Genomic DNA, 23,873 nt, shown 5'->3' with positions numbered 1-23,873 from the left:
AGTTGGATGGCCTAGAGTGGAGCGAGGGCCACTGTAGGTGCATATAGTGGAATAGCGTAGGGTGGAGTTTTGTAGAATGGAGTGGAATACACTGGAGTGACATACAGTGGAATAGTGTACAATGGAGTGGGGTAAAGTGGAGTAGCGTTGCATGGAGTGGTGTAGAGTGGAACAACGTAGAGTATGGTGGCAAGAGTGTATTTGCATACAGTGGGAAAGGGTAGAGTGTAGAAGTGAGAGGGGACTACCATAGAGTGCAGTGGCATAGACTGGAGTGGCATAGAGTAAAGTGGAGTAGCATAGAGCGGAGTGGTGTAGAGTTGCATAGAGTGCAGAGGTGTACAGTGGGGTGGTCTACAGTGGAATATCGTACATTAGAGTGGTGTACAGATTAGTGCATAAAGTGGAGTGACTTACAGTGGAGTGTGCTACAGTTGACTTGCAAAGAGTAAGGTGAGGTAAAGTGAAGTGCTGTGCAGTGGAATATCGTAGAATGTAATGGTGTATAGTGGAATGGCATACAGCGGAAAAGTGTACACTGGAGTGGTAGGGGAATGGAATATCATAGAGTGGAGTGGTACCGGGTGGAATAGCGTACAGTGGAGTGGGGTACAGTCGAATAGAGTACAGTAGAATGGTGTAGATTGCAGTGTAGTGGTGTGCAATACAATAGTGTAGACTGGAGTGTCGTACTGTGGAGTGGCATACAGTGTAGTGGCCCAGAGTGGAGTGTTTTAGATTGGAATACAGAACAGTGTTCCAGATTGGAGTGGGGTAGAGTGCAGTAGGGTAGACTGCAGTGGTGTAAAGTGTAATAGCATACTGTGGAGTGGCATAGCCTGGAGTGGCATAGTGTAGAGTGGCATACAGTGGAGTAGCAAACCGTGGATTAATGTAGAGTGAAATAACGTCAAATGTTACTGGAATACAGTGTAGTGATGTAGAGTGGAATTACACATAGTGGAACAGCGTACAGTACAGTGGCGGAGAATGGAGTGTTGTACAATGAATAGGGTAGAATGTAGTAGAGTTGAGTGGATTGGCATAGAGGGGAGAGGCATAGAATTGAGTAATGTGCAGTTTAATAGCATACAGTTGGTTGATAAACAGTGGATTGGCATATAGTGGAGTGGTGTCCAGTTCAGTGGAGTGGCATAGAGTGGAGTCGTCTAGTGAAGTGGAGTAGAGTAGAGTGGCATAGAATTGAGTAATGTGCAGTTTAATAGCGTTCAGTGGATTGTTGTAGAGTGGAGTGGAATATAGTGGTGGCGTGCAGTGCAGTGGAGTGGCTGAGAGTGGAATAGAGTGGAGAGGTGTAAAGTACAGTGTCAAAGAGAGTGGAGTGGAATGCAGAGCAGTGGCATTCAGCGGAATAGCATATATTAGAGTGACATAGAGTGGAGTAGCATAGAATGGAATAGCATGGAGTGGAGCACTTTACAGTGGAGTTCAGTATAGTGGAATAGTGTAGAGTGTATTTGTGTATAGTGTAGTAGCCTACAGTGGAGGGGAGTAGAATGGAGTGTTGTACTGTTGAGCAGCATCCAGTGGAATAGTATACAGTGGAGTGGTGTACAGAGCAGTGGTGTACACTGATGTGGGTTAAAGTGGAGTGGCATAGAGTGGAATAACATAGAATTGAGTGTCATACAGTGAAATTCAGTACAGTGGAATAGTGTAGAGAGTATAGTGTAGTTGCATACAGTGGAGTGTCATGGACAGGTGTACGACAGTACAGTTGAGCAGCGTACAATAGAATGTTGTTCAGTGGAGTGGTGTACAATACCGTGGCATACATTGGAGTGTGTTAGAGTGGAGTGGTGTACAGTGAAATACCGTACAGTGGATTTGCATATAGTGGAGTGGCATACAATGCAGTGGCATAGACTGGGGTGGCACAAAGTGGAGTGGCGTAGAGTGAAGTGACATAGAGTGGAGGGGCATAGAGTGGAGTGGGGTAGAGTGATATAAAGTGGAGTAGCATACTGAGGAATAGCAGACATTGAGGTGGTGTACAGTGGAGTGACATACTCTGGACTGGGTTAGAGTAGAATGTTGTACAGTGAAATAGCTTAGAGTAGAGTGGCATATAATGAAGTGACATACAGTACAGTGGCGGAGACCGGAGTCACATAGAGTGGAGTGTTGTACAGTAGAGTTACGGACAGTGGAATAGTATAGAGTGTATTGATATATAGTGTAGCAGTGCACTGGGGTGTCATATGTTGAGCATCATACTGCGAAACTGCGTACAGTGGAGTGGTTTACAGTGCTGTTGCCTACACTGGAGTGTGTTAAAGTTGAGTGGCATACAGTGGAATTGCATAGAGTGACATAGCATACAATGGATTGTTGCAAACTAGTCTGGCATAGAGTGGAGTGAATACACTGTAGTCGAAATACTTTGGAATAGCATACAGTTGAGTGGCGTAGAGTCGACTGGCATAGAGTGGAGTGGCGTGTACTGTAGTGTCATACAGTGGAATATTGTACACCACACTGGCGTAGACTGTAATAGCATAGAGCAGAGTTGCATAGAGTGAAGTAGCATAAAGTAAAGTGGCGTAGAGCGGAGTGAGGTACAGTGTTCTGGCTTAAAGTGAAATAGTGTAGACTGGTATGGCTTAGTAGAGTGGAGTGGTGTACAGTGTAGTGGTGTAGAGTGGGGTGTTTTAGAGTGGAATTTTACAGAGTTGTACAGTGAAGCAGGGTGCAGTGTAGTGGGTAGAGCAGAGCTTTTGTGTCCCGACACAGTACTGTGTCGCCTGCAAATGGTGGGTGTGTCGCAGGGTGACACCAGTATTAAGGGCACTTAGCACATAGCTGCTGCTAATTAGGAGACATTCCTTTGAAAGAGTATGTCGGAGTCAGCCACAGCAGCACGGACTCCGAGACACTATGCACTATGGGGGCCAGGCGATTCACAACCAAGCCCCATTAACAAGTAAATGGTCTTTTAAAGACCTGCGAAGTTCTCTGTGCAGTAGTGTGTGTGCCCGGGAACTGGGGTGAGATGACAGAGGGTGACAGGCAGAGGGAGGGAGATAGAGGGAGATAGAGGGAGGAAGACAGAGAGAGAGGAAGACAGAGAGAGAGGGAGACAGAGGGACAGATACAGAGGGACGGATACAGAGGGATGAGACGAAGGGAAGGATACAGAGGGAGACAGAGAGGGAGACAGACAGAGGGTGACAGAGGGATAAAGACAGAGGGAGACAGAGGGAGGGAGACAGACAGGGGGAGACAGACAGAGGGAGGGAGACAGAGGAAGGGAGACAGACAGATGGAGGGAGACTGAGAGAGAGGGAAACTGTGGGAGACAGAGGGAGGGAGACAGAGATATGGATACAGAGGGAAGGAGACAGAGGGAAGGATACAGAGGGAGACAAAGAGGGAGACAGAGGGAGGGAGACAGAGGGCGACAGAGGGAGGGAGACAGAGGGAGATAAAGGGAGGAAGACAGAGAGAGAGGGAGACAGAGGGAGGGAGACAGAGAGGGAGGGAGACAGAGAGGGAGGGAGACAGAGGGAGGGAGACAGAGGGACGGAGACAGAGGGAAGTATACAGAGGGAGACCGAGAGGGAGACAGACAGAGGGAGGGAGGGACACAGAGGGAGACAGACAGAGGGAGACAGACTGAGGGAGACAGAGGGAGGGAGACAGGGACAGACAGAGACAGGGACAGACAGACAGATAGAGGTAGAGACAGGGACAGGGACAGACAGACAGATAGAGGCAGAGACAGGGACAGACAGAGGTAGCAACTGAGACAGAGAGGTGGAGAGGGAGTCACAGGGAGGGAGAGGGAGACAGAGAGTGACAGAGGGAGGGAGGGAGAGGGAGGGAAACAGAGAGAGATGGAGACACAGAGAGCGGGAGACAGAGGGAGGGATGTATGACGTTACTCCGCATACTTTTACTCCGCATACCGTTACAACGCGACTTTTACAACGCATACCATTACAACGCATAGCGCTTTGAGGTGCTGGATAGTGGTAAGTATAATTTACTATTCTAACTCCAGTCCCCGTGGACCCTAGGGAAGGTGTTGGATAGTAAATTATACTTATTCCCTATCCTAGAGCGCCCCCCAGCGCAATGCGTTGTAATGGTATGCGGAGTAAAAGTCGCGTTGTAATGGTAGTGCGGAGTAAAAGATGCGTTGTAACGGGTGTATACCCAGAGGGAGGGAGGCAGAGGGAGGGAGGCAGAGGGAGACAGTCAGAGGGAGACAGGGGGAAGGAGAGGGAGACAGACAGAGGGAGACAGTCAGAGGGAGACAGGGGGAAGGAGAGGGAGACAGACAGAGGGAGGGAGACAGAGGGAGACAGAGACAGAGGGAGGAAGACCGAGGGAGACAGACAGAGGGAGACAGAAAGAGGTAGACAGGTAGAGGGAGGGAGACAGAGGAACAGAGACAGAGGGAGGGATACAGAGGGACGAAACATAGGGAGACAGAGAGCGGGAGACAGAGAGCGAGAGACAGAGGGCGACAGACCAAGGGAGACAGACAGAGGGAGGAGGGTGACAGAGGGAGGAGGGAGACAGAGTGAGGGAGACAGAGGGAGAGAGACAGAGGTAGGGAGATAGAGGGAGCGAGCCAGACAGAGAGAGGCAGAGAAGGGTAGACAGACAGAGGGAGACAGATGGAGACAAACAGAGTGAGACAGACAGAGGGAGAGAGAGGAAGGAGACAGAGGGAGGGAGACAGAAAAAGAGAGAGACAGTTAGAGAGAGAGAGAGAGAGAGAGAGAGAAAGGGATACAGACAGAGTGAGACAGTTAGAGAGGGAGAGAGAGAGGGAGACAGACAGAGTGAGTGAGAACCCCCCTGAATCCCCCTTAGGTGGTTTGGGTTCGCTACACTATGCTCGCTCGCTAGACTACCTTACTCGGTCCCAAAATGATGCATCTCCAAAAAGTGTGTCCCCAACATGAAAAGTTTGGAAAGCTGTGGGGTAGAGTGTAGTAGCATACACTTTAATAGCATACTGTGGATTGTTGTAGAGTTGAGTTGTGTACTGTGGAATAGGGTACACTGTTGTGGTATAGAGTGGAGTGGTGTAGAGTGAAGTTGCATACAGTGGAGTAGCATACACTGGAGTGGTATGGAGTGAAATATTATTGAGTGTTACTGGCACACAGTGTAGTAATGTAGAGTGGAGTGGCCTATAGTGGAATAGCTTAGAGTGGAGTGTCATACAGTGGAACAGGGTAGAGTGTAGTGCGGTAAAGTGGATTAGTATAGAGTAGAGTGATATAGAGTGTAGTGCCATAGAATGAAGTGATATACAGTATAATAGCGTAAGTGACTTGTTGTAGAGTAGAGTGGCATATAGTTGAGTGGTGTACAGTGGTGTGGCATATAGTGCAGTGGCATACAGAGGATTAGAATACATTGCGGTGGTGTACACTGAAGTTGCATACAGTGGAGTGGCATAGAGTTTAATAGTGTAGAGTATAATGCTGTAGTGCAGATTAGCGTACAGTGAAATAGCGTACATTTGAGTAGCATAGAGTGGAAGGGTGTACATTTGTATTGGCGTACACTGAAGTGTCATAAAATGGAGTGTACTAGAGTGTAATAGCGTATGGTGTAGTGGTGTAAAGTGGAGTGGCATTGAGTGTACTGTCATTCAGTGGAGTGTGGTAATTGAAACAGACGTAGCGTGAAAGCGTGTTAATGGATGTAGATGTAAAGTGGCAGGAAAATATAATATTAGGCATAAATGGCAATTTTTGGTAATATGTGTGAATAGTATAAGTATTTTAACGTTATAATTTTAAAAATACTTAGGCCCTGATTCTGATGCGGTTAGGAAAACATTCCCACCTAGGGCCTGATTCTGATGCAGTTAGGAAGGCCTCCTAATGGCATTTGCTCCTTCCAAATCGGATTGGGAACGTGTCTTCCCGACCTAGGGCCAAATTATGATGCGGATAGGAACATATGCTCCCATTGAAGTCAATGGGAGTCCAACCAAATCGTATCTGGAAGCATCCGGATGCATCCTACTCCATCGGTCGGACTCTCCTGATCCGAGTGGGTCGGAAGCCATTTCCAAACCGATTCAGTCGGGAAGCTTTCCAACCTGCATCAGAATCAGGCCCTTATTTGTATTTGTGCCGCCGTATACCGCAGTACATGCACATAATAAGGCAGTAGGTGATTGACTAATGGCTGTGTTTACCAAAGGTAAAAGGCAACCATGTTGTTTTCAGCACATTTTGTCCATGTTCTGCATTTCACTGTGTCCTGGATTATGGTCTTAAAGCTAGGTTAGTAGTAGGTTTTATTTTTGTTCCCTACTTATTAACACTTTATTAAAGTGTTAATAGGTAGAGAACTGTACTTATAATGTTCTATATATTTTTTGACAGCAATTTAGGGAGAAGTGCTTATCAAAAAAAAAAATCAGCAGTGCTGTAATTTGTTGGCATTACCGCGCTTCTCCATAGACCTTTTACTGAAGATTTAAGTATGTTAAAAATGAAAATACACTGTAGTGCCCTATATTTGTAATGTACTAAAGTGTATTTCTAATTTTTATTATATATTGTTTTTAGTTTATTTTAGGTGCCGCAGACCTCTGAGGCAGTACCCTGGTACTCTGTACATTTTTAAAAAAATCTATATAAAAACCGATAAATATTTTTCCTTTCAAATTACTGCTTTAAAAAAGTGCTAATAGGTAGGGGGGAAATATCAAACCTAATACTTGCTTATATCTAAGGGCGAAACGCAGAACACAGGCAAAGTGAACCTAAAAACAACATGACTGCCTTTAACTTTTGTAAATGCAGTTCTTAGCCAATCACCTAAGGACTTGTCTTTTCTATGTACTGCAGTACTTCTAGAAAATACTGTGAAATGTTGTCAAAATACTACACCACAAATATCACTAAGTTAAAATATCTTATGACTTAAAAAATACTGACCCTACTTACATGTAGTACCCAAAAGGATCATCTGCACACCATCATTTCTAATCCTGCCAAATTAAATGTAAATCCATTCAGTCATTTTCACACTACGCAAGGTACTAAAGTCTTTGGAAAAGGCATTTTGGTACCCCCTTTTGTCTTTCCATCCCCTGATCAATCACAGTGAAACTTTGCAACAACTGCCAATGCAGAAGGGAAAATAGGCATGCAAAGTTCTGTGGGGATTATTCAAATGGGTGCAGAGTTTTTAATGGTAAAAAGGCTCTGGTAACCCTATCTATAACTACAGAGTGGCTACCACCGCTCTGTAATGATTGTGGTTATAGTCTGTAATTCCCAGAGATTGGAATTTCATGGATTTTTGATCAGTAATACATTGTGCTTATTTGACAAATATCCACAAAACTTTGCACACTTACTGATTTTTCTACATCAGCAGAGGATGCAAGGTTTTGTGGTGATTAGTCAAGAGTGCAAAGAATAAAAGGGGCCGCCAAAATTCATTTTTCTACAAATGCATTTTCCATAGATTTTTTTAGAATCACATAGCGCCAACTTGGCACAAAAGGTTTTCATGAAATTTGACAGGAGTATAGATTATGGTCTGGAAAGGATCCTTTTTGCTATGTCATGGAAAACCCATGAGTAGTTTTGTAGTTGTAATTCACAGAAACTTAGTGAATCTCAGGACATGGTATACAACAGTAATTTTGTGGTATACTCTGTTATTTGCTGATGACAAAGCAGTAAATGATTGGCTAATGACTGCCTTTACAAAAGTTAAAGGCAAGCATCTTGTTTGGACCACATTTCGGCTGTGCTTTGGGTTAAGGCCTTAGATATAGTCAGGTTTTATTGTTGTTCCCTACCCAGTTTAGTAAAGTAGTCATAGATCAGGGAAAATTATTTATATTTTTTATATATTGAAAAAAAAGGTAACAGAGAACCACAGGACTAGCTAGGAAGTAGAGCGGTACTGTAAACAATTTTGAAACAAATTATATTTTTTTAAATATATATTTTTTTAATTAGTCTGCATTTTAGGGGGAGAAATAGTGCCACTCACTCTATGCTATTCTACTGTATAACACTCCAGTGTCCATCATTCAAATCTCTACACTATTCCACTTTATGCCACTTCACTGTATGCCACTCTATTTTACGCAACGTTGCTCTACCCAACTTTACTCTGTCACTCTATTGTATGCAATTCCACTGTACTTCACTCCACTCTATGCCACTCTACTGTATGCCACTCCAATCCATGTCACTCGCCACTCAATTCTACACTATTCCACTCTGCGCCACTTGGCTCAATGCTATTTTACTCTATATCACTCCACTCAACGCCACTCTACTGTATGCTAATTGACTCCACACCACTCCACTTTACACCACTCCGCTCTACACCACTCTACTCTAAGCTATTCCACCCTACAGCACTCAACTCTACAACACTCTACAACACTCCACTCTATACTTTTCCACTCTACACCCCTCCATTTAATGCCACTCCACGCTATGCTAATACACTGTACACCACTCCAACCCATGCCACTCCACTCTGTGAGTTCACTCTATGCCACTCGCCTCTATGCTACTCTATGACACTCCACTCTAAGCTATTCTACTTTACGCCTCTCCCCTCTTACCAACTCCACATTACACTATTCCACTCTACGCCACTCCACTCTATGCCACTCCACTGTACACCAGTACACTCAATGCCACTCCACGCCACTCAACGCCATGCCACTACACTCTAAAGTGTTTCCACTCTACACCACTCTACTCTTCACCACTCCAGGGTACACAATTCCAGTCTACATTATTCGACTCTATGACAGTCTAGTCTACAACAATGTACTGTATGCCACTCATCTCATGCTACTCAACTCTATGGTGTTTGTCTCTATGCCACTTCTCTCGACACCCCTCGACTCTAGGCCATTGCACTCTATGCCATTCCACTGTATGTGACTCCACTCTACGTTGTTCAACTCTACACCACTCCATTCAATGCCACTCCACTCTATGCTACTCTTCTCTACGCTATGAAGTTCTACGTCACTCTACTCTACACTACTCTACCGTATCTACTGTATACCACTTCCCTCTATGCTAATCCCCTCCACCCTATGGTATTTAACTCTATTCCATCCCACTCTACACCACTTCACTCCATGCTACTCTACACCACTCTGCTGTACGTGACTCAATCTATTTATTTCTACAACATTTCACTATACAATATTGCACAACGGTATGAAAACCCACTTAATGACAACCCACTCGAACACACTCCACTCTATGATTTGAAAAACTTTTTGTTCAACAATGGAAACATTGAAATTCAATGAAAAAACAAAGGTTTAAGATTTGCTATAGTTAGGGAAACTTTATTTATTCTTTCTATACAAACCAAAATGTAACTACAAAAAATATATAAATTACAAATTTACAGTTACACCTTAAATGTATATCTTACACACCACCTTCAAATTACTATAACTCATGCACCTCTGTATAGACTGTTGGTAAATCGCTGGCCACAATATATTAACTATATTTCATCACTCTATCAAACAAGGTACTTAGATATATTACAGATTGACGGTAGCCACTATGTAGTTATAGTTAGGGTTTCCAGGGATCGGAATTTCTTGAATATTTGCTTGTTAATAACTTTGCCCAGATTTGATAGAATCGCCACAAAACTTTGCAGACCTATTTCTTTTTATACATTGGAGGAAGAGGCAAAGATGCGCTGTAATTTGTTAAGGGAAAGCAAAGAAAAAAGGGGGAGTCCCAAAACACATTTTCCCATAATTTATTTTTATAGGCTTTTCTGGACATAGTGTCAAAATGGCTTAACGTAATTTAATGAAATGTGGCAGGAATATAGATTAGGGTTATGTTATGTTATGTTATTGAAACTTTTTAAGCGCAAACTGCTACCCAAGGGTGTCCTGGCGCTGAAACCAAATGTCCCACGGAGGCCTAAACACAGAAGAGAGTGGATATCTAGTTAGACTTGAAGAGCCAGGTCTTCAAGGCCCTCCTGAAGTCCAGGTGATTGGTTATACACCTAAGATGCATCGGTAAGTCATTCATGCCTTGGCATCTCCAACCACAAAACGTTTGCCCCCAGTTGGATTTCTTTACAATGGGCACTGATACCTGTTTTGCTTCTGAGGAGCGCAGAGTTCTTCTAGGAACATACCACTGGAAGTTAAGTTTCAGCTGAAGAGGTCCGTAGCCTTGGAGGGATTTATGGACCACACACAAAGCCTTGAAACGGACGCGTTTTTTGAAAGGTAGCCAGTGGAGCTTTTTAATCTCAGCTGAGATAGAAGCATAGTTAGGTGTGCCAGAGAACAGTCTGGCTGCTGCATTCTGCAACAACTGAAGTCTCTTTATAAGCCCTTCCTGAATATTGAGATAAAGGCTATTACAATAGTCCAGTTTGGACATAACCAAGGCAGTGATGGCTGTTTCTTACAAATCTTTACGAAGAAATGGCATGATATTCTTGCAAGATCACAAAATGTAAGACGTTGCAGAAGTCACCACGTTCACCTGATCCTTGAAATTAAGTTTATCATCTATATAGACTCCTAGGTTCATTACCTTCCTTATTGGAGTCGGAAGATGGCCCATTGAATCCGGCCAACATGCCGGTGACCAAAAGGCCGGGTTATTGCCAAACAAAACCACCTCTGTCTTACTGGAATTAAGCAGTTTTGGGTCATCCCGTTACCAACTACTGTCATGCAATCCTGGAAGCGGGTGGACGTTTCCTGCATCCCATAAGGTAGCAGTGACACTACAATTTGAGTGTCATCTGCATATGATGTTAGATTAAAACCAAAGGATTCAATCACGGGAGCAAGTTGGGAAACATAAATATTAAAAAGAGTTGGACTAATGGATGACCCCTGTAGGACTCCACAGGGCAAAGCGAAAGGTTTCGCCGTGAACTCCGCAATGGTCACAGTCTGAACTCTCTCGGATAGTAAGGGTTTGAGCAGCTTCCAGGCAATACCCTTGACGGGAATCTCCTGTAGCCTGTCCATCAGTATTCCATGATGGACAGTATCAAAAACAGCGGAGAGATATAACATTATCATGGCCGCGCTTCCTCCCTGATCCAGGGTGGTCCTGATTTCCTCGTTGGATTTAAGGAGGGCGGACTCCATGCTGTGTCCCCCCCGAAATCCATACTGGGTGGGGTTCAATAACTGGGAGTCTTCCAAGAATGCGTAAGTTGAAAATTCATTCATTTTTCTGTAATTTTTGCAGCAAGTGGAAGTCTGGAAATAGGTCTGAAGTTGTTGGAATCCTTCGGGTCTAGATTGGATTTCTTCACAAGGGGTACTATAGATGCTCTTTTCCATGTTTTCAGGAAATAACCTTCCTCAAACATAGCATTAAAGATGGAAGTTAAAGTGAAAGCAGCTGGCTCTGATGCTAATTTAAGTATTGACAATGGTCATGGGTTACGAGGGGTGCCCGATTTTGCTGTAGAAATCATTTTAGAAATATCTGTGACATTCACAGGGACACATTTATCAAACTGAGGCAAGAAACTAAGTGTCGGCTTAGTATCTACTTACTCAACTGGCCGGGTCTTTACATTGGGGTCTGTGAGAGTGGAGAAGATAGCCTCAACTTTATTGAAAAGGAATGTGGATATCTTGTCACAGAGTTCTTGGCTTGCAATAATTGGGGGTGGGATAGGGTACTCTAAAACATTGACTGTTTTAAACAGTTCCTTCGTAGAGTTCTTTGACAAATGTATTTTATTTCTGAAGAACTGTTGCTTTGTTTTTGAAATCACCAGTTTATACTGAGACAGAGTTATCCTCTATTTAATTTTATCTGTCGCATTATATTCCCTCCTCCATACTCTCTCCGTAATCTTACATACCAGTTTTTTTTATCCCTGAGCTCTTGGGCATACCAAGGAGTGGACGATTGAGCCCTGTTACGGTGGATGTATTTTTTTGGAGCCAGCTTGTTGCCTGCTGCTTCCAACCAATTATTATAGGAGGATGTAGCCTTATCTAGATTACTGGGAAGGCACAGTACAGATGAACTTGAAAGTTCCTGAAGTTCATCTGCCTTTACCTTATTCCAGGCTCTGCTGACCGACAGTTTGTTTCCAGATTACAGAAATCCTCTGTCTGGTAGAGTAACTTTAAATACTGCCACCTTATGGTCCGACCAGACCACTGGGAGCAGATCTATAAACTCCAGCTGTGTATTATTGGTAAAAATGCCATCCAGTGTGTGACCAGCCTTTTGAGTAGCCCCAATGACTCGTTGCTTGCGCTCTGCACTATTCATTAAATCCAGCAAGCTGGAATATTCAGGATCTGTATGGATTTCTAAATGGAAATTAAAATCTCCTAGAATTGTGAAAGAGCCCTTGCCTAACTCATTCTCCAGCATGCTTCCGGCTTGAGATAGAAACTGTTTCCTAGGACCAGATGGCCTATAGATGAGAGTCCCTTTGAAAGTAAACTGGTGTGGGAAAAGGAAAAATCCAAAGCTTCGCATTCCTCCATGGATGTGTCAGCAAATGATACACCCAATGACATTAAATAAATCACTGTTAACCCACCTCCCTTGTTGAGAGGTCTATTTAGAGTGTAACCAAGGTAACTTGGAGGTGTAGCTACAACCAGGTCAGGACCAGAGGAATTGTCTGTCCAGGGCTCCGTGATAAAAGCGATGCTGATTTCCTCTTCCTCAATAAGGGAGGTGCAATCATTACTATGCTTAACCAAGGATCGTGCATTAATAAGGACACACTTCTACTCCTTATTTTCTTAATCCTTGTCTTTTCTGAATTCTATGTGTCGTATATATATCTGTCCTTTGCTGGAAGAGACAGTCAGGTAGTTTCGAACTGCATCCTGGGCATATTATAACACCCCTCGGAAGCTCTGTGCTGGGCACAATACATAAGCAGTTGGGGTTATGCTTGATAGCATTAAGGTTGTGCAGCTTGCTGCTTGAGTAAGGCTCCAGCCTTGGATGACCTACCTCCAAACAGGCATGGGGACTGGTGCTGTAAATGGGTCGTGCGTGGACTGGTGTAGACGGACTTCCCTCAGGCGTGCCTTCGGCGCGCCCAGGGTGCGCATCCGCTGCGCGCTTGCGCCAGCTCGCCTTATGTAGTAGTAGGGGCGATCGACTAGCAATCTAACCCTACGTCCTCCTGAAAGATGCCGGTCATATTCTAGAATGGCTGCCCAGGGAGAACGGCTCTCAAAGCAGTGAGCTGTCAATCCATGTGCAAAGTAAGCAAAGAGGATTATACCAGCGTCGTGCTGCGAGCAGTAAGTAAACCAAGCTTTTAATCAAACAATTAAAATGCCCTAACAGCAGTAGTCACTCCCGCTGTGCCTCAGAAGGACATGAAAGTGGAAGGCAATGTGCAAATAGGTAAAGCAGAATAAAACCAGCGTCACGCTACAAACAGTAAATGAACCAAACTTATCATAAAACAATTAAAATACCCTAACAGCGGTAGTCTCTCCCGGCTGTGCCTCAGGATGACATGAAAGCGGGAGGCAATGTGCAAATAGGCAATGCAGATTAAAACCAGTGTTGCGCTACAAACAGTAAATGAACCAAACTTATCATAAAACAATTAAGTGGAGTAGTGTGGCTCACTGGTTAGAGGCTGCAGACCCAGAAGCAGAGGTCGGCCCGGGACCAGGGTTAAATTCCCGACGCGGCAGGGTGTTGGGCCAATGTCAGCGGGCTCGATAAATCTCACCTTCGGTGTAACTCTAACCATGAGTTCCACTCAGCAACTCTGGGTAATAGCTTTCTTAATCTCCACAATCGGCCCCATCAACCCCGGGGATGCCTGGCTTCAACTTGGGGCTTCCCAATAGGGACCATCTCACCGGGAAAGCCAGGTTGGGTTCCCCAGCGTTATACAGCGCCAGGAAACCTACGGGTAGCAGTGCGCTTTACAAGTTCAAATACATTTACATTTATTTACATTAAAATACCCTAACAGCAGTAGTCTCTCCCGGTTGTGCCTCAGGAGGACATGGCGGGTGTGGAAAGGATCCGTCTTCTGCTTTCATAAAAATACTTTCAACCATTTTGGACTTATAAGGCACTAAAACGTAATGATATCTGAGGCTGTGGTATACCGTAGTGGTTTCAGAGAAATCTGGGAAATGTCATGAAACTACTACCATACATCACTAGGACAAAACATTATGCGATTGGCAGTTGACTGTGGTTGTAAGTACACTTAGAAATAAGACTAGTTCCCTTGAGACATATACAGGATAAGCTAAAACTTAGCTTTAAAGCAACTAACGATAAAATCATGAACTACTACAATTCAAAACTCCTGTACAATTCAAGTCCTCTCCTCCCCCGTTGATATACAAATTTGTGGCCATAAAACTAGGGAGTGATGAAATTGTAGTATTGAATGTACCACTTGTATTTTACAATTCTTTACGTTTTACAACAAATTTTTGTCTGTCTGTTGCATTATGCAGGTCACAATAGATTGTATTATTAGTTGCAATTTTAATTGTTTTTTAGCAATTGTATGATGTATAAATGTAAACTGTTTTTATTTCTGTTACTTTAATAAATTGATGTGTACTTTATGTTTAGAATTGTAGTAGTTCATGATTTTATCGTTAGTTGCTTTAAAGCTAAGTTTTAGCTTATCCTGTATATGTCTCAAGGGAACTAGTCTTATTTCTGGGTCCAACACCCCACTTCCCTTGCCTAACTCAAGGGGTTCCTCTCTCTTCTTACAATGTAAGTACACTTAGCCTGTGTTCTGGGTGAGGGGCTTAGATCTGGGTAAGTATTAGGTTTTATAACTTTACTAAAGTGGAAATTGGTAGGGAAAGGTATTTACAAGTTTCTACATATTTTAAAAAATATTACAGAGTGCCACAGTACAACCAAGGAAGGCCTGCAGTACTTAAAAGAAACTTGACAAAAACACTATAATACTCCATATTTCATAACAGTTTATTTACAAAACGTTACAAGTTGAATTCTTTACAAAAACTATACACAGTACTGCTTTGATACCTACAAAGAACCGAACTTCTTAAAATAATTTTTTAAAAAAACATTTATTAATAAAAAAAGATTCTAGAATGCTACTCATGAAACTTATAGAAAAATATAAATGCATTTCCCTACCTATTATCACCGTAATTAAGTGGTAATAGTTAGGCAATATCAATAAAATCTAATGACCTATATTTAAGGCGCTAACCTAAAACACAGCTAAAATGTAGTAAAACGAGTATGGCTATGTTTTAATTTTGCAAAGGCATACATTTGAATGCAAAGAGGGGTGCATCATGGGTCGAATCAGCCAAATCTACAGTCTGTTTTATTGTATTATCCTCAGTGGTTGTTTCTGACAGGGGTGGATATACCCAATCGCATAATTTGTCATGGCTCCCTTTGAGTTGCAGCAATGACTCAAAGGGACTCACACTTACTTTTTAACCTGCTTGCCAGAACTGTGGGTTATGCCTCCTCCCTAGTTTGTTCAGTAATTCACAGGCTTCCTTAAGAATGTTAGTTTAATTACATCTAACCTTCAAATATTGCCCAAATAGCAAATTATCTCTAGGACCCCAGGGTGGTGGCTGTTGCACAGAAGTAATACATTCCTTTTCATTGGTTTACAATGCATGGGAATGCGCATCTCATTATTAACATAAGTAGCATAGTGTACCAATATTTCCATATGGGAAAGGGCATCTTTATGTGTGGTCACTCAGATTGTTTTGCAACCTGGTATGGCAGGTTTCTGAACTCTGCACACTTGAGCCTTGCTGTCCAAGTCTCAGTGTATGTGCTTGGAACCCTAAAACATGGTAAAGTTGGCTAATCCCCAATTGACATGTTTAACTTTACAGTAAGGCTATAGCATATGGTGCAGAACAATACACCAATTTAATTTAATTTAATTGCGGGTTTCTAACGCGCTAGAATCGACTCCTGAAGGAGTATCTCTGAGCAATAGGCCGCTGGGGAACCCGTCCTGGCTTTCCCTGTGAGATGGTCCGTACTGGGTATCTCCAAGGTGAAACCAGGCATCCCCGGTGTATGTGGGGGGCCGTTGTGGAGATGAGGCAAGCTAATGCCCAGAGTTGCCGAGTGTGATCCGAGGTGAGAATTATCGAGTCCGCTGACCCTGGTCCACGATCCTGCCGCATCGGGAATTGAACCCTGGTCCTGTGCCGTCCTCTGCTCTCGGGTCTGCCGCCTCTAACCAGTGAGCCACACTACTCCACCAATGACATAGAAAATTAAATGTTTCTTGTGGACTGCAACTTTTATTGTACCATACACTAGGGAATACATGGCTTCGGGCCTACTGGTGTAATGTAATGTAATGTAAGGGACATTTCTACCGCGCAACTTCCACTCCAAGGAGTATCGCTTGACGTCTGCAGTTTTTAATCCTGCAATTCAACCTATCAAAAATACAATTTCTGATTAGAAATACCCCTACTTTTAAATGTTAAATTGCAGCCCATAGGGCAGAGTATGTAGTACTTAAAAGTGGTACATACAAGAATGTAATGCTGCCTACTAGGCTACTCTCATTGTAAAGGGCTGTAGCTGCCCAATGAGAAAACATTTCAATTAAGAATAAAATCATAAATCTGCTAATTTCAGATTAGTATAAACTAAATAGGAGATTAACCCAATCTTTTTAATAATTCTTGAAAATACAAGTTATTAGTGAATTCAGATTTTTGTTAATTTTAGAAAAGGTGACTTTTAAAAAGTTACACTTTACCTGAGTGAGCCTCCCGTTAGCTATTTTGCATTAGTCTGCTGGCATATTGCCCTGCCAGTGCTTCCCCTTAATGAGGTGTGAAAACTGCCTTCAGAGCAGAAGCAATGACTTAAGTCTTTTCACAGGAAGACCTGAGTGTGAGGTATGTGACAGTTATAAGCTTATGAATAGAAGATGATCAGGGATTTGCATTTCAATAACTTGAAAAGAATCTGGATGAGTTTTGCCCATTCATAGTTCAGCGTAAAAAGGAGCTGTAGGGATGAGAAGCATGTTGTTTCATAGGCCTTCTGTAGCCAATTGGGTACCTGCCCATTCAGTAGGGTAGTTGGTTCTTGAACCAGTTTGGTGTTGATGAGGTGGAGGTGACTGTTCATTTCCCTAGACACACCCTTGGCTGGCACAGGGACCACTACCTGCTCTTAAAAAATTAAACGAAAACGTTAATGCATCCAGTTTTCCTTTAAGGAAAATGGTCTACAGGCTGCTTTAAAAAAAACTGCTTTATTGAGAGGCAGTCCCAGACATGAAGGTCTGCTGAGCCCAGCTGGCCACCATCCCTGGGAGGGCCAACCATTCCCAATGGGTTCGCTAATTGCAAGTGGCTCATTAATATTAATGAGCCTCACATTTTGCAACCCCATTGGGAATCACAATCAGTGTCTCGGACACTGCTGGACATTCCAAATTGCGACTCGCAATTTGCGGCTCGCAATTGGGCGCAAGTTGCTAGTCACAATTTGGAATGGTCGTACATCTGACCCTTGGCTTCATTTACTTTTAAATTAGTAATATGTAGTTTTGTTGGTAATAAAAAGGCATGAGACTATAGACATCTTTCCAGCAGTGATTCCCAGGAACCATTAGTCATAATTCTATTTGATAGTAGTAAGTCTGAACTGTTAGGTATCCTTTCTGCAGCAGATTGCAACCGTCTATCTGCTTCATGGCAAGGCATCTTATCAGTTCAATCAGGTGAGAAGCTTGGAAGTGATGAAGAAGTTTACTGAGCATGAAGAGTTGACTATTGACACCCATAACCACTGAACGTGTTTGAAGTATGAATGAGAAAACCCTGAGTGGAAATTGATTTCCCAAAGTAAGTGTCTTAATTGTTGTGGATGTAGTGGTCTTCTCTCATCTGAACCTGACATCGTTCAGGAGTTTTTTTTATGTACAATACCCTGGTTATGACTGGCGAGTTTAGTTTCCATCTCACATCCTTCTCACCCTATTTTGCTAATATTTTTTGGTTAACTTTTGTTTTTTTTCTTACAGAAAAAGGTTTTACCTGTGAAACCTCCAAGACGCCCACCACCAGCAAACTGCACTCCACTTTATTCAAGCTGCAAGCCACCATCCCCACCTTGCTGCAACCCATGTGCCATCTGCAAATGTCAGCTCTTTCAAACTGTCTGCTTGTACAGAAAGGGATACCCCAACTGCTGAATCATAGAAGAGCTGATCTTGTTGTGTTCTTGGACTTTCCTCTTTTATTTCCTGTTTGCATAACAAGTGCCAAAGAGGTTGAACATAAGAAAAATTATATGGGGACTGTAACTGTCTGTGCACTATCACTAATCAACTAGAAGCACAACTATCGACTTGCAGAACACAGAACAGATGGGCAGAGGAAACTGAACAGTGAAAGGAGCATGGCACAAAAAAGCACCTCTTCTGTAAAAAAAAACTCTTGCTCACTCTCAGCAAAACTACATTTGAAAGATTAGGCTGCCTCAGTGGAGTCACTCGAGCTATGTGAGGAACCACAACTGTCCAAAGTAGAACGCTAACTACCATCCGAGATGCCTTCACCTCGTTTCCTGGGCACGTGCTTGGACATTCTGGTTAAAACTGGGAAAATATATTTATTTATTTTTTTAAAAAGGAAAGTGTTGTCATGGTTTTGGATGGAGACCATATGGTATAACAAGTTTCAGATGTTTCCAACTCTTTCTAAAAACCTTCATACTGTAAGAACTGAGGCCAGCCCTGGTCTTTGTTTCACACTGTTATCCTTCATTTAATCTCAATTGCTGTTCATCAATATGTGCAAAATGGACTGGAATTTCATGAAAAAGGTTTACCTAAAAATTGCGATGGATTTCATAACAGTGTTATTAGATATCTATGTTTTTGGGTGTTGCTCATCATCATCTTCATTAACATGTGACCTGTCATCTTTATTGTTATGCAGCACATAAGTGATTAGTATAAATTTACATATCCCTATGGACTACTGGTAACTATCCTGGGCGCATTTCATCCTATCCGTTTTTGCTTATATATGCTCTTTATAGACAGCCACCAATCATATGCAAATGAGCCTTTATTCTGAAAGTTTAAGTATATGTAAAGCAGAAGAGTACTTCTCCTTTGTACACCATCAAAAGCAACCCGAGACAAAGTTCAGTTTCATTGGGCGTCATCAATCTAGTGTTGTTTGAGTTCCAAGCTACACTTTCATCTTTGGAATGGGATTCTCACTCATTTGCCAACGGCTGATCTAGTTCACTAATTGTACAGATCAAATCAAAACGTGGAGCTAAATATAGCCATGGCTAGTTACAAGTAACTTGGATCAATTTTTGTATCTGCATCACCTTTTTCTAATAATTGAATGTACGGAAGATCAGGGATGAAATGTAACTTCAGTGCAGCTATAGTAATGAGATTAGTAAAAGATGTCATAATTTATATGTTGGTCAGACACTTTGGTAAGCCCTCTTTGGATCCTTTTGAATAGATTGGCCTAAGAAATCTTAATTAAGTTCCAGCCTGAGAAGTGTTTCTTAGAATTCTGGGCTTTCTTAAGCTTTGTTTGTTTGTAAGCTTGTTAGAAAAATTCTACTCAGATTCACTTTAAGGCAATTTTTGATTGTCTTTGTGTGCGCTTAGCTGAATAATTGTAATTCATAAGAGCACCAGTGGGTGAACATAGGAAGATGTGTTCCCACTATTGTGTGAATGAGTCATTTTGCCCATTCAGGCTTTGTTAGAAATAAATGTCTATGTATATTGTCAAAGTATGCAAATATGGAGTTAAGAATAAGAAATCTATACATATCTCCAAAAATGTACCTCGACAAAATAGAAAGAGTCAATATTTTAGAATTGATATTCTGGTAATTAAAGATATAATACTCAGTATTGTGGTAGTGTACCTTCAGTGCTCTGCACACTTGTGTGGAGGATGGGTAGGTAGGGAGGTAAAGCAACAAAAGTCATATTGCATGCCTCTGGATACGGTTTTCTGACTGTCCGATGAGATTCATCCCAGAGGTTAATTTTTGCTTCACTTATAACCTGAGATTAAGGTGTTGCAGATTATGTTTAGAGCACAGAAAAGTACTGCTTCAGACAAAGCCCCTGTTGTGACGAACTTATGGGTTAGATTTTAAGGATCATAGAGAAGGTTCTCACACCTAGGATATTGGTATTTCTTTTAAATCTGTGGTAGGTAGAAGCAAATTCGGATGAAATTCTACAATATTCACTTTTGCCCAAAAATCAAGAAAAATAACATAGCAATCCCAGCAATCTCAGGTTAGGGCCGTTTGTGTGATTTTCCTTACCAAAACTAGCTACATGCAGAACAACATGAGCTAAATAAACTTTCTAGTTTCTGGGCAGTTAAAACAGTTTGTGTAGTTCTACATGAACCTTGCTTTGTCACGGTGGAGACAAACAAAGTACCATACCCACAAAATCTCTCTGTGCTTTAGGGTTTCTGGAAAAAGAACAATTGATGGATGGTATGGTGAACAATGTCAAACATTCACCCCTAGTACAGAGATCTGGACCTAAATACATTGTTTTCTGCTCACTACCCCTTTCCAGATTGGACCCATCCATATGCAAGTCAGTCTTGTCTCTGCTCCCCTTGGGAACAGTCAAGCCTGAACTGCCAGGCCAGGTCCTCCACAGACTAGAAACAAGCATCCTAGGACTGGTTTTGAGATATCACCCTTCATCAGCAAGGATAGCTTGACTCTAGTGCCATGGTGAGCACAGGGCCCACGTCTGGTCATACCCATCCCGCTTAGGGTGACAAATGCAAAAAGAAATACTGATTAATGGAATTCTGAACAATGGAAAACATTCACCCCCAGTTCAGAGATCTAGGCCTAAATGCACAGTTTTATTGCTCACCACACTATTCCTGTTTGTACCCAGCCATATGCAAATTAGTCTTGACCCTGCTCCCCATTGGAACATTCCAGCCTGAAAAACCAGGCCAGGTCCTCCCTGGAAACAAACATCGTAGGACCGGTTTCAGGGTATCACACCTCATCAGCCAGGATAACTCGACTGCAGTGGCATGGCAAGCACAGGGCCCCTTTCTGGGCATACGCATCCCGCTTAGGGCGACAAATGCAAAAAGAACAATTGATGGACGGAATGATGAACAACGGCAAACATTCACCCCCAGCAACAAGACCTGTGCTCGAATCCATCATTCCATTGGTCCTGGATTGCTTGGATTCCAGTTCAGGGAGGACCATGTCGATGGTGCCCATTTCCAGGAATAACCTCACTAATTTAATTCCAACAGCTTTAATCTCTGTGAACACAAGGGCTAACATTATGGTTCCAGATAAAAAGAATACCTTTTACACTGGTATACAGATTTTGGAAGGACAGCAAAGTATATGTTCCACATGGTGGAGTTGGTGACATGTTCACCATCAGGATCATTGTGTTCTCCTTACTCTAAATGTGATGGAGAAATACTAAGCTGGACCATTGGGACATCCACTGGGTTTTAGCAGATGCCCTTTTACTGCCCATCAATAAACAATGACACAATTCTGAAAATGCATAGAATAAAAAAAGATTATTCCTGAAGTGGTCATATCGTGTTCCAGTATGTAAACATCTCCCTGCTTCAAGAATTAAATGCAGTACTTTTTAGTTACAATCCTTGCAACTTAAGAAAAACTTCCCACGAGTTTGGCACTCTATCACCCTACTGCAAAAAAAAATCCTCCAGCCCTTCTGCCATACTTAAATCCCTCTCACTCTGAGATGAGTGGAAGTTGGTTACATCCTCCATTAACCCCTGGCTTTGAATATTAGATCTTCCAAAAATTATCACAAGTGAACCCAGGATGTAGCAGATCCTAACTAACTGAAAATGGGGAAGACTGAATCTGAACATGAAATTAGTGTTACCAAGGGTATTACCTCCTCATAATTTTCATCATCCCAGTCATCAACTAGAGACATCTTATGGTAGCATGCAAACTACCAAATTTAGTAATTTAGCCAGACAGTTCTAAGGAAATGTACCCAAACTCACTTTAACATATGCTTCAAAATATAACCAGAATATGACATTTCCAGATTGCCTGAGATGTATTCACTGTAAACCAAGGTTCAATTAATTGGTCGTAAAAGAGTACATATTTCAAGAGCCCACTACTTGTGGGTCTCTCACCTTGAGCCACAAGCGGAACTTGGCTCACGATGCTTAAGTATCTTCTCTACAAATCTAAGTCAAAGATAGCATGAAGAAGCCTTTCCACAAGGGGAATGTACCTGGAGCCTTCCAGAAATGCTGATTTCCAAGACTTAAGCCATAGATGTAGCTGAGCTGATCCATTGGCTCGTGGTGGCTATAGATGGGCGAACTCTGAGCTTTCCACAGCTGCAGATTTAGTAACAGAATATATAGGGCCAGATTTATCAAAGGGTTTTGCCCATTCTGTGTCTATGGGGAAAAGTGTTGATACATATGGCCCATAGCGTGGTGAATATGCAAGGCGTCTTCTTTACTTTAGTCTCAAATATGTACTGCACTTCACTGACAACAGTGCACAAAGTGGCACGAAAAGCATTATCATTTTACTTAATGGAAATGTTTGGTGAAAAACAGGAGTTGTGACTACACCCTCACAACAACTTGGAGCTGATTACATCTGAGCTATATCTTATCCTATAATAGAAAGCAGTTTATAAACACTGCTTGGGCGAGCTTATAATTGACATACTAGTGCCTCCACTTTGCCTAGACCTTTAAAAAACCTTTACATATGTACGGCAGGCAAAGACATCATTTCCACTATGTATCCTGCATGAAACTTAATAAACACCTTTAACTCCGTCTTAAGCATTTGGATATTTTATCGAACTTTAAAATAGTTTACTATACGATACAAAAGTTGGGAATTCTGCTTGACCAGATTATTTTAACATGCTTCCCGTGGAATGTATTTTACAATTAATTTTGGCAAGCTTATATGTAATTTTGAGGTTATGACAACTCTTTGTAATCCCAATTTAGGCATGTGTTAACACAGAACACCTATTCATGAAATCAGTCGTCAATATAATGCACTGTAACTACTCTACCATCCAACACAATACCATTCAATTAGTGATAGTGAGATTCCCTCTATTTTTTGTTTAAGTGTATTCCCTTCCAAGCTGCAGTAGTGATATTCCTGTGACTGAACTATTATCTATAGGGGAGCTATTTTATCCGTTTGACTGCTTAGCACACTTTCTACCCTCTCAATTGGATATGATGAATATTTTTTGGGAAACTCACAACCACATTTCTCACACTGTTAAATCATGCTTCTCTTTCTGCCAGACTCATCCGGTGGTCTTCTGTAACATTAGGAAAATAGGTATGCGCGTGTGTGGGGGGTGTGGGGGGTCGGGGGGGGGTCAACAACTGAATGCTGCTAAAAAAATAAATTGTGAGAGTTCATCTGGACGCTAGTTACCAGTGGTGCTGGAACAAGTTTCGGGGGAGGGGGGCTATATAATGCACAGATAATGTGGATATTGGGTAAGAGTAAATATTTATCATTTGCATTTCGCCAAGTAAATTCTCTAGATTTGCTTGGAATCTATTCAAATCTTTTTCCCATCACACTTCAGAAACGTGCTTAATTGGTTCTTTCCTAAGTGCTGATCTATGTCGAGATATTGTACATTTCATTTACATGTATTTCAATGTTGCTGTGTTAGGAAGAAATAGACATCCTATAGCCTTCTTTACACTCCATGTACTCCAAAAACAGTGTCAGATGGTTAATTTTACGAAACTTCAACCATTGGTCCTCTTGGGGGCCTTGCTAAGGGCACTTTTA

General features: G+C 42.3%; 1 protein-coding gene across 1 annotated transcript in view; it reads left to right on the top strand.

The window, feature by feature from the left end:
- ASIP (agouti signaling protein) overlaps nt 1-23,414 on the top strand; it is a 419,293-nt gene extending 395,879 nt beyond the window's left edge. The window contains exon 4 of the mRNA XM_086932294.1: nt 18,049-23,414. Within this exon, the coding sequence (XP_086788420.1) occupies nt 18,049-18,219 (171 nt within the window). The 3' untranslated portion in view covers nt 18,220-23,414. The remainder of the gene's footprint in view (nt 1-18,048) is intronic.
- The last annotated feature ends 459 nt before the right edge of the window (nt 23,415-23,873 follow it).

Source organism: Lissotriton vulgaris, chromosome 7 (assembly GCF_964263255.1).
Source record: "Lissotriton vulgaris chromosome 7, aLisVul1.2, whole genome shotgun sequence".
In the NCBI taxonomy this organism is placed as follows: Eukaryota; Metazoa; Chordata; class Amphibia; order Caudata; family Salamandridae; genus Lissotriton; species Lissotriton vulgaris.
The sequence above is the reverse complement of the archived record's forward strand: the minus strand, read 5'-3'. Positions and strand labels throughout refer to the sequence as shown.